The following is an 11,946-nucleotide window of genomic DNA, read 5'->3' as shown; positions in this document are numbered from 1 at the left end:
TCCCCTGCAGCCCTCAGCCTTGTCTGGCCCCAGGTCCCTCAATCCCAAGAGTTTTGGGCCCAGCAGGGGGGCATCTGGTGGTCTTGTCCACCCACATGGGACCTGTGGGCCTCCCTTGTCCCCAGCTTCCCAAGCTCAGCTTCTTCCAGTGCTTCTGCGTCAATCATATACTGCTCTCCAGCCCTGCCTGATCATCGCTTCCCATTTCAATGGCAATCTTGCTTCCACCCACGCTGCCAGCAGCAGCCCAATTCCTGAGGCGGCCAGGGAGGGGGCGTGGGCTGGCATTAGCTTCCCTCCTCCAGCAGCCTCTAATCTCATCCCCAAGCAGATCCGCTTGGAAATGGCAGGGCTCTGTGTGTGAGGGGAGGCTTGGCCTGGCCCTGGGCTGAGTGCTCCACACATTTGCTTTCTGCTTAGAACAGTCTGGCAGCCCATCCCTGCTACCTCAGGCCTTGGGCCAGGGGCTAAGTAAGGCTCCACCCCAGGGCAGCAGGTTTGAAGGCATGGAAGAGGTAATGTGAGGCCAGCCATAGAACTGGGTTCTATTGGCAGTGTGCACTGATGTCCTGGTTCCTTTGGGGGACTGAGGGGCCTGACTCTGGCTTAGCTTGGCTTGGTCTGGCCTGGCCTGGTTAAAGCTCCTGGGAGGTGAAGGCAGATTTGGGGAAATGCTCTGGTTCTACAGTCCAGTCTTATCCCACAGCAGGCTGAAAAAGTGGATTTAAAATCTCTCTATGTGCTTATGTGACCCTGTACTGCCCATGACAGAGACAACTACAGTGGAGCCAGACCATGCAGGTATGGGTGTCAGGAAGGTGGCTCCACATCCACAGGGGACCCTGACTTGTGTCTGAAGCACTGACTCACCTCAACCTTGCTTCTTCTTAAGGCCCCTTCTCTGGAACTTAGATTTCAATCTCTCTCATCTCTGGAATTCTGCACATTATAATGATACAAGGCAAGAGACACTTGCACTGGGACAGATGAGTGGCCATAGGAGCAAAGGCCTGGCCTTTGATGGAAAAGCAGGATGGAACATCAGGATGAGACTCCCACCACCGCTGCTCAGGACGACATAAAAAGCTCTTACTGGGCCCCACCCCACCAGGATATCCACATGTCTGCCCCTATGCTTGTTCACCCTTTGGCATTACCTGTTTCTTAGGCCAGTTTCTTCCAGGAAGCCTTCCTTCATCTCCCTAGCTGGAGGGGAACAGCACCCATGGGTTCCTCCTCAATGGCTCTGCTCACTCTGACCAGTCTGAGGATGATTTGAGGCCAGTCTGAACTCCCCATCTCCCTTTCTCTCTAGGTGAGCAGCATTAGGCTGAGGCTGGGCCCCATATACCTCTGTGTGCCCACCAGCATCTAGTACAACGTTTTGCATGCTGAATAAAATAATGTGTAGGTGAGTCAATAAATGAAAAAATGTGTAAATAATGAATAAACCTGCAGATAAGTGGGTAAATTAATTAGTAAGAAAAATACAATTCAGAGTGAGTGATTGGGGCTGGGGATGTAGCTCAGTGGTAGAGAGATTGCCTACCAGGTGTGAGGCCCTGGGTTCAATACCTAATAGTGCTAAAAAAAAAAAAGTGAATGAATGGATGGATGAGTTAATGAGTGACAGAGTAGCTAGCAAGATGGATGGGACTGGTTCATGAATGAATGGATGGGTAGGTTGATAGATGGTTGGGGTAGGGAATGAGTGGAAGGCTAGATGGGTGAATGGACAATGGATGACGGATGAATGGATGGACGGATGAGGTATTTGTGAGGCCCTTGGCTGACTCACCACAAGGTTGCCAATGACCATGACAAGCAAGAAGACCAGCAGGCACAATGACTGCCCAGACACCTCCATGCAGTCCCACATGGTCTCGATCCATTCTCCACAGAGTATGCGGAAGATGATGAGGAAAGCATGGAAGAAGTCCATCATGTGCCAGCGTGGCAGCAGGCCTGAGTCACTGATGCGATGCCTCAGCTCTGAGTAGTTCTTGCCAAAGAGCTGCATGCCCACCACAGCAAAGATGAACACAATGATGGCCAGCACCAGCGTCAGGTTCCCCAGCGCTCCCACTGAGTTCCCGATGATCTTGATGAGTGTGTTCAGGGTGGGCCATGATTTGGCCAACTTGAAGACCCGTAGCTGGTGAAGGAGGAATAGGAAGGAGACTTGTGAAGGGCTTTGGCTCTGATTGCCCATGGACACCCTTACTCTCCACAGATCCTGCTCCAAAGCCCAAGAAAGCCTTGATGTCACCAACATCTGTTTCTCCCCATTTCTGCAAGATCACCCACTATAGTTTTTCTGAATGGTCTGAGGGAGGCCTCACTGGACTCGGCTGTGGGGATCAGATCAACATCTCCCACCCGTCTCCCCAACTTAGACTCTCTGTCTCCACATCAGCCTACTACCTGGCTCTGTCTTACTTCTTGGAACTGCCCAATAGATTCTCCTGTCCTGGAATGTCCTTCCTCATAGACCCATCCCCATCAAGAATCCTTCAGGCCAACTCAAACCATCTCTGACTCATCCAATCACCCCCATCTTTCTCTTCACAGAGAAAGGGGGCAGGTGCTTAGCATTTATTGAATACCTACATGGACGAACTTCTCCAGAGTACTCCCAATAACCATAGGAGTTGGCACTATTACTACCTTGTTTGACAAATGAAGAAGTCAATCCTTTATGATGATGGAGCTGGGATTAGAACCCATAGCCTGCACTTTTCTTACTGCACCATCAGCCTACCTTCCTACGTCCCCCAGTGGAACCATTCACAGTGCTCAGGACTGGCTCTGGGCAACCTTCCCAAAATCTGGACCTCGGAGTCATTTGGAGCTACAAGTGTTGTATGGTGTCACCTAAGGCCTACTGAACCAGCCTCTGCCTTACAAGATCCTCAGGAGATTTGTGTGTGCACACATTAGTTCAAGAATACCTATCCTGCCTGCTTCACAAGAGCAAGGTCCTGCGTTTGATCCCCAATATCGCCCCCCCCCCGCCCCCGCCACAAGCCTATCCAGCAAACAGAGTCCTGGATGAGCAGCTGGCAGACTTGGCTCCACCAGTTACTTCCATGTGGCTTTGGGAAACTCATTTCATCTCTTAGCCTTAGTCTCTTCATCTGTGAAATGGGGATGGAGAAACACCAGCCCCTGGGACACCACTAGCATTGGGTCAGGCATTAAGGGACAGGCACTACTAGCAAAAGGCTCTGGGGTTCAGGCATGACACAGCAAAGCAAGAGTGGTTGAGTGGTGACCTCAGAGGGAGGTGCACTCAGCCCCCTTGCCCCACCCCCACCCCTGCAGCAGGACCCCTGGTACCAGGCGGAAGGAGCGCAGCACCGACAGGTTGCCCATACGGGACAGGCCCAGCTCCATGAGACTAAGAATGACGATGATGCTGTCGAAGATGTTCCAGCCCTGCTGGAAGTAGTAGTAGGGGTCGAGGGCAATGATCTTGAAGGTCATTTCTGCTGTGAAGATCCCTGTGAAGACCTAAGGAGGAAGCAGGAATCAGGGGTCCTGAAGTGTGTGCTGGAGAAACCTGTGGCCAGCAAGGGTACCCTGCTTCCTGACCTGCTCTGGCAGGGTCTTCTTCCAGGGTTGCCAGCTCTGACTGCTCCTGGGCTCCCCTGGGTGCCCGCTCAGCCATGGCTCTCTTCTCCAGCCTGATGCCCCAACCCTCTCAGCTGCTCACCAAACACAGCACCAGCCTGGCACTCAGAAACAGCTGGGGCCTACCCTGGGGTCTACAGGGACTCCAGCTCCAGAGGCTCCTGGAGCAGGGGAGGCTGAGGTAGGCAATAACTTAGCTCCAGGCTCTTTCCAGCAGTGGGCTGCATAGGAAGTGCTTCTCTCCTATGCAAAATCCATGCATCCCCACACACATCTGGCACACGTGACTCAGGGCCTTTGCCCAAGCTATACTTGCTACCTGAAAAACCCTCCCTCCTTAATACAAGCCAGGCTTTTCCCACCATAATATCAACCAGCCAGTGTTTCTCCACAGCTGACAATGTGCCAAGCAGTGGTCCAGAATTCTCCACATGTGTTGTTTCATTTAATCGGTCTAACAATCCTGTGGAGATATTATAACTGTCCCCATATGACAGATAAGGAAACTGAGGCACTGGAAGATGAAGTGGCTCTCTGGAGTCTACTTAGTATTTTTGAGATCAGGAGAGACAGTGCTGTCTCCAAGATTTGGAGCATGCCCTCTCTGCTGGAGACCTTCCAGAGAGTGCAGAAGCTGGGCTGTGCCTGGCTTGTTGACTCATGAGCCCCATGCTGCCTGGCCTGGGCCTGCGATGTGGTGGACCTGGCAGCCATCACCACAGCCAGCTGCTGCAAAGGGTGCCAACTGCTGTGATGCGGGCATGGTGCCAGAGGAAGGGGTGTCTGGTGAGCACATGGCTGGCTGGAAGCCAGGGGCCTATACACAGGGTTCTTGGCCAAGGTGAAGAGGTGGGAGCTGTTCTGAGGGCAGGGAGGAGATACTCAGGGTCTTCTGGAGGGGAGGGCTGTGTGGAGAGGACTGGGTGCCTCCGGAAACAGTGCCAGGCCTGCAGCAGCCATGAAGATACGGGAGTTGGAGACCGGCATGGTCACAGCACCTTGCTGGGGTTCAGCAATCAGAAGGAATTGGAATCTGCATTTTGGCCAGATTCCCAGGCCATGTGAAATTTAAGAAGTGCTTCTTTGGAGCAGGTGTACTCTGGGATCACCTAGGGAGTCCTGAAATTGTTGACACCCGGAGATTCCAAGTAAACTGGGCTGGAGGGCAGCTCTGGGATAGAGAGCTTTAAAGACCTCTCGGGAGACTTTAACATGTACATAAGCTTGAGAAGGACATGAGGTCTGGTACCAGACCTTCTCCTTTCCCAGAGTCACTCAGATTTTAAGGCCATGTGTTCACAGATGGACAACTAACCTTTTGGCTTGCCTGGCCACACTGATGAAGAATTATCTTGGGCCATGTATAAAATATGTAATACAGTTAATGTATATAAGCAACAAAACTTCCTTTTTTGAGGGAGAGGGGATAGAACCTAGGGCCTCTGCACTGAGCTACATCCCCAGCCATTATAAAATTTTGAGACAGGTTCTTACTAAGTCGCTAAATTGCCCAAAATTGAACTAAAAATTGTGATCTTTCTGCCTCAGCCTCCTGGAGTGCTGGGATTACAAGTGTGTGTCACCACACCCGGTGTTGTATTTTTGTATTTTTATTATAACATCAATAAGAAAGAGGGCCACTGGCCCATAGGCTGTGGGTTGGACATGCCTCTTACACTTGCACACCAGTAGAGAACACAGCTGGGTCTGCCCCTGTGTGGGGTTGGGCCAATCTCTCCATCTCTCTGAGCCTTGAGTGTCCCTGTATGTGAGGGGGGGTGTACTAATAATTCTATAGGAGTTTCTAAGAGTCACCGCTACTAGATATAAAGTGGATGCCCTGCAAGAGGGTGGTGATTATTACTATCAGCAACATTTATTCTGGCTGCCGAGACTGGCCAAGAACACCAGATCTGAGCAGGGGCTGCTGCAGACGTAAGCAGATGCATATATCTGGCAGGGCTCTGGGCATGGAGACCCACTTCCCCTGCCTCCTGGCAGGAGGCCACCAGCAGGGCTAATGGCTTCCCTAAGATGGGGACCATCCGGGGAACCCCAAACTCTCTTGACCTTGCCATATGCCTGTAGTGGAATCATACTCTACACACTGTAAACCTGCACTTAAAACACAATACCCTGTGAATATCCTTCCATTCTAGATTTTTTTTGGTTTTTTTGGTACCAGGGATTGAACTCAGGACCTTGCGCTTGCAAGGCAAGTGGCAGTACCACTGAGCTAAATCCCCGGCCCTTCCATTCTAATTAAACACAGTCTTCAGCATCATTTTCTTTTTTTAAAAAAAGTTTTAACAGTTAAGGCATATTCCTCTGTGCAGATATGCCATAACTAGTTTAAGCAATTCTCTGAAATAGGCATTTTCCCTATTAAAAACATTGCCGCCATAATAAATAGCATGTTACATACTTGTCTTAAAATAACCTGCACTTTCTTTTCATAGGATAGGTTTCTGGAAATGCAATTATATAGTCAACGATCATTTTTAGAGATTCTGGTACATGGCTAATGATCCTCAGGGTTAGGTCTTAATCAATCCCAGCAGATGGATGTAACCACCTGCCTCTTACTATGCTAATACTGGGTATCCCATTCCTACTACCTTTTCTAATTCAACAGGACATGGCTGTTTTATTGACCATTTCTTTGATTTTTGTATTTTCTTCTGCAAATTTGCCTGTTCATGTTTTCTGCTTATTATTCTAGTAGGGTGTTTACTTTTTAAAAATTGTCTATAAATATATTTTAGGGCTATTATCCTTCAGTCCACTGTACAGATTGCTATGATATTCCTGGTTTGTCATATATCTTTATTGCATTTTTTAAGTTAAAAAATTCAAGAATATATACTTTAAGTACAGATAATATAACATGTACCTTTTATGTACCACAAACTCTAGCAAATGTTAACATTTTGCCATTTGTTTCAAATGCTGTTTTATTTTTCCTCACAAAATAATAAAAGTAAAGACTTAAATAGTATTTACTATATGCCAGTAATTGCTCTAGTGTTTTACATAAATTAAATCATTTAACCCTATTATATATTTAACCCTTATTATCTCCATTTTATAGAAAAGGGGAAGTCAAGTCACAGACCCAAATGGTGGCTTCCGTCATTACGTCTCATCCACCACGTGTCACCAAGAGAAAGAGGAAGCCATCCATAGTGCTATATTCATTGCAAGGCAACCATCACTCCAGATTTGATGTTCATTTTTCCTATACTGTCCATGTTTTTATGTTTTAGTACATATAGCAATACACTATATTTTTGTGTTAATTTAAGCTTTATATAAATGGGCTTTGTTGTTGGTGCTTTCAAGTTCCTTTTATTCTGAACATCATGTTTATGAGATTTATCCATTTTGATACATTTATATGTATTCTAATTGCATGCAGCATTTCATTGTATGAATATACCACAAATTATTTATCCATCTTTTATGGATGGCTGGAAATTTACATTGACTCCACTTTTCATTATGACTAACACGTTTGTGTCAATGTGTGAGACTGTCCTAAGAATATATATAGGCAATTGTCAGGGTGGTGGTACCCAATCTATACTCTTACAAACTGTGACTTCCCACTGTTCCACATCCTTGCCAACCATAGTTTATTTTTTATTCTATTAGAGGTGAGAAATAGTATCTCAATATTGTTTTAATTTTCCTTCCTTTGTGTTTCTCTTTATTTGCTTATAACCATCTTAATTTCTTCTTCCATGCTTTGTCTGTCACTTCTGTCCATTGCTGTGGTTGTGTTTTTACCATTGGATTGTACTCTTTCTTCTTGATGTGTAAGGGTTCAATATTGTCTGCAGTCTATGTCTTTCTAGTTAAATACTTTTCATAATGTCAATTTCCAGTTTGTGGTAGGGATTTAACTTAGTTCACAGTATCCTTTGCTGTACAGACCTTGTAAATTTCAACACAGGTAAACTTAGCAATCTTTTCTTTCATGGAATAAATGTTTCAATTTCCTAAAGGGTTTTCTCCTATTTTTTTATTCTACAGGATTTAAAGTTTTGCTTTATCACATTTAAGTGTTAAATCCAATTCCTCTTTATCTAGGTCATAAGTAGGGTATGAGGTAGGGATATAAATTTATTTTCTTTTATAAAGATAATCATTCTTTCCAGCATCTTTTATGGAATAATCATACTTTTCCTATGGTTTATAATACAATTTATGTTATTTGTCAAGTCTCCAAATATGGCTTGTTGTATTTCTGAAACCTTAATTCCACAGCACTGGTCCATTTTTCTATCTCTATACCAATGCTATATGCCAGGAATTGTTCTGGTGTTTTACATAAATTAAATCATTTAACCTTACAATATATGTAATGCTTATTATCTCCATTTTATAGATAGAAACAGGGAAATCAAGTCACAGACCCAAATGGTAGCTTCTATAAATACTATATATAAATAAATACTATATATTTTTGTTTTATAATATATCTCAATATATGGCAGTAAATTCTTTACCATATCCTTTAATTTACCTCAAGATTTACTTTTCTATGTGAATTTTAAAATCAGAACTTGCCAAGTTCTATGAAAACCAGTGTTGATATTTGGATTGGAATGATATTGAATTTATAGGTTAATTTAGGAAGAATTAACTTCTCGACAATATTAAGAATTCCATCCACAGAAATGGCACATCTTTCTACTCATTTAAGTCTTCTTTTGTTTTCCAATAGTTTCATATTTTTTCATTTAAAATGTATAGATCTTTTGTTATGTTTATTCCTAGATTTCTTAGTTTTAATTGAAATTGTGTGATAACTTTTAAAAACTACTCTTTCCAAATCATTGTTGATGGTGACTAGCTGCCAATTTGTTGATTAAGCCTGCATGTACTAATAGTGTCCAACTTTCTTATTAGTTCTAAAGACCTCTCTATAGATTTTCTTGGATTACCTACAAAGACAACAACATAAACTGGAAAATAATGCCAAATTTGTTTCCCTTCCATCTTGTTTCTTTTGTTTGTCTCACGGTGCTACTCTTGGGGCAGCTTCCTTAGATCTAAATTTGTATTTATTTACTTATCTCCTCAGCTGTATTAATGTTCTATTTGATTTGCACACTGAGATTTAAACTTCAATGTATTTATTTTTCATTTCTAAAGATCTTCTTTGGTCCTTTTTCAAAGTTGTCTTATTCCTTTCTTAGTTATTTCCTTCTTTTACATCTTCAGTTATTAAAAACATTGTTTTACCATCTGTAGCCAACAATTTTATATGTCATTTTTAAGAGGTTAAGCCTAACTCTGTGTGTGTGTGTGTGTGTGTGTGTGTGTGTGTTTGCTCACTGTTTTTCACAGTAGAATATCTTCTTGTGTGGTTTTTAATTTGAGGAATCCAGTCTGGGTTATCTTAAAGATGTGTCCTTCCTTAGAAGTTCTGTGTTTGCCTCTTTCAGGGACCCCAACACATCACACCAGGATCACTGTACATGCTAATTCTCTAGGCATAGGCTGAACCTGAAATCCAGAAAAGGCCAAGTTCATTGTCACAAGCTTCCTTGGGTTATTGCTTTTCACTCTCTGGCTCTGGCGAAGATAAAGCTTTTTCATCATTTCTCAGTGTCTGTGTGTAGGTTTTTCTGGTTTGCCATCTTCCTGGTCATTTCTCTGATTTGAACATCCCTTCCAAAATTCACTTCAAAATTTAGTTGCCATCATGGTGGTCTGAAGAGATGGAACCCTGAAGAGGTGACTGAGTCATGGGGCACCATGTTCATGAATGAGCTAAGGCTGCTATTTTGAGCATGGCTGGTTTCGTGGGCGCGTCTGGCCCCTTTCCTCCCTTACTCCTGCTCGCACTCAGGTCATATGATGACACAAGAAGAAGGCCTTCACCATATGTTGCCCCTGATCTTGGGCTTCCCAGGCTCAAGGACCATGAGCCAATAAAATTCCATTGTTTATCAATCACTCCATAGCCGCAGAAAACAGAACAAAGCAGTCATATTTTTGCGGGGCTACTCAGTTCCTACTTCCATGTCCTCTGTGCTATGCTCATTAAAACCCAAGCCTCCAGATCACCCAAATCAGCATCCTCACCACCTGCTCAGGCCCACTGCAGAACCATTTCACATGCTTACTGCTAGGGTTTTTCTATAATAGACTTCTCAGGTTATTCTGTCCACTGTGTTTCTGGGAATTGAAGTTGCATTTGCCTTTTATCTTGCTTACATAATGGACTAAAAAGTTAGTCAAGTGTATCAGTCTTCTCCTTTACAGAGTTTGTCTTTAGAGATGTACTTAGAAAGGCTTGCCACATACCAAGATTATTACCTATGCGTATTTTTATGGTTTTGTTTCTTTATATTTAGTATTTAAGCCACTTAGAACACAGTAAATGCAAGAAAATCAAAATCTTACATATTAGCAATAAAGCTATCCAAACAACAAAATATAGCTATAATCCAACTATATCAATCACCTTTTATTGAAACCAAGTCCCAGATTCAGTACAACTGCTATTCAACCACAACTTGGTGGCCCTGTGCTCTTTACCACACCTGACTGCTATTCAGGCCAGCCCAGCACTCACATTCCAATAAATGCAAACCCCACATAGCCACCATCGAAGACCACCCAGTGCCTTGCAGTGCCATGAGTCTCCTGCAGGCTGAGATGCACCTTTTCCTTGCATAGAGAAGAAGGAAAGGAAAGGAAATTACAGCCAATGGGATATTAGTGAAAAAATATGAATACACCCTGCAAAGAACTATCTAGAGCCTTGGGTTTGGAGAGTAATAGAAGGAGAAAATGCTCCCAACCCACAGTGGGGGAGACCCACCTGCCTGTGGGGGCCGCCTGAGACAGCTTAGACTGAATGGCCAGGGGCCTCCCTGCCAACCTCAGTAGTGATACCAGGAGCTCCTTCCCGAGACAGAGGGCTCAGTCCTGCCCTAGGGTCCCTCAGAGAGGGGCTGGCACAGTGTTTACCAGGATGAAGCCAATATGGTTGGTGCCTGGGAGTCAGGGGACAGTGGGTACATACCCAAATTTCTCTACTACGTCCTCCTGTCTCTGGGCCTCAGTTTCCCTATTTGTATGGTAAGGAGATAGGCTTGATTTGGTCTCAAGAAAAAAAAATCAGAATTAGAATTCAAACGTTTTGACTTCTAGGGTTGGCGTCCTTAATAACAATAATACCCACAGATACCATTTATTTTAAGTGCTTATCAAACTCTAAGTGAAGCACATTACACAAATTATCTTATTCAATCCTCATTAGCTTCCTATGAGGTTAATATTGTCACACTAATTTTATATTTATTAAATTCAGCAAATATTTATTGTGCCAATTGTGTAGACTGAGTAATTTACTTGAGGTCCTAGAGTAAGAGCTGGCTCAGAATTCAAATCTGGCTGTGCCTGGTTTACACACTCCATCCATCCATCCATCCATCCATCCATCCATCCATCCATCCCTGCTCCTCCTCCCACTCTCTAGCCAACCATTCATCCATCCTTCCCCCATCCAACAACACGATTGGTCATCTCAGCAAGACTGGCCATCCAAGAACTGCCTCTTCCTGTGGACACTCTTTTCCTCCATCTACTTACTACAAAATCCTGCCTCTCCACACACACATTTCAGACTTAGTCCCAGCTCACTTTTGCTTCCCAGCCTTTGGGTATCTTCATAAACTTTTACAATGCCAGCTGGCCAAGAGCCCCTCACCTCAGGACACATACTGAAGAGTCTGCAGCAGGCAGCCCTTACCAAGTTTCCAACCTGCAGCATCTCCTCAAATTCGGTTGTCATGTTGTAGTGCTCCAGCGCCATGAAGAGGGTGTTGAGTACAATGCACATGGTGATGGTGAGGTCGGCAAATGGGTCCATGACCACGAACTTCACTTTCTGCTTGATGGACATCCACAGCGGACAGCACTCCCAGATCAAGTAGCGCTCGGCAAAGCGGTTCCAGCATGGGGGACACTTGCGGTGAGACTCCTCCAACTCTGAGGGTACAGAAAGCAGTTAGCAGGGTTTTGTTAATGTAGTCATACATATCTGGGGTTCCTGGGGGGTGGACAGGGTGGCTACATGACAGTAAGACTGAGTGGGGCAAGGAAAGCCAAGGGAATGGGTAGCCTGTCTTCTTACTCAGGCAATGTAGGAGAAGAGGACCAGAGGGGCAGGGGACCAAAAGGGATGCTAGGAAAACTGGGACACAGGACAGATGAGGACAAATGCAGGCTCATTTGAGCCAGCAGTTCTATGCATAGCTGGGGATATCTGGTGGGGAATAGACAATCATGGGA

At 44.7% G+C, this 11,946-nt stretch overlaps 1 protein-coding gene across 6 annotated transcripts in view; it reads right to left on the bottom strand.

Moving 5' to 3' along the window:
* LOC101710111 (sodium channel protein type 5 subunit alpha) overlaps positions 1–11,946 on the bottom strand; it is a 96,912-nt gene that overhangs the window by 37,988 nt on the left and 46,978 nt on the right. For 5 of the 6 annotated variants that reach the window (XM_087216501.1, XM_087216504.1, XM_087216499.1 and 2 more), the window contains 3 exons: positions 11,405–11,643; positions 3,340–3,513; positions 1,799–2,155 (listed from right to left, as the gene is read on the bottom strand). In XM_087216501.1, coding sequence (XP_087072627.1) covers positions 1,799–2,155; positions 3,340–3,513; positions 11,405–11,643 — 770 coding nt within the window. The remainder of the gene's footprint in view (positions 1–1,798; positions 2,156–3,339; positions 3,514–11,404; positions 11,644–11,946) is intronic. The other variant, XM_087216509.1, reaches the window with a different exon arrangement.

This window comes from Heterocephalus glaber, unplaced genomic scaffold (genome assembly GCF_053883595.1).
Source record: "Heterocephalus glaber isolate CG9 unplaced genomic scaffold, H.glaber_assembly_v1.0 deba00000122, whole genome shotgun sequence".
Taxonomy (NCBI): Eukaryota; Metazoa; Chordata; class Mammalia; order Rodentia; family Bathyergidae; genus Heterocephalus; species Heterocephalus glaber.
The sequence above is the reverse complement of the archived record's forward strand: the minus strand, read 5'-3'. Positions and strand labels throughout refer to the sequence as shown.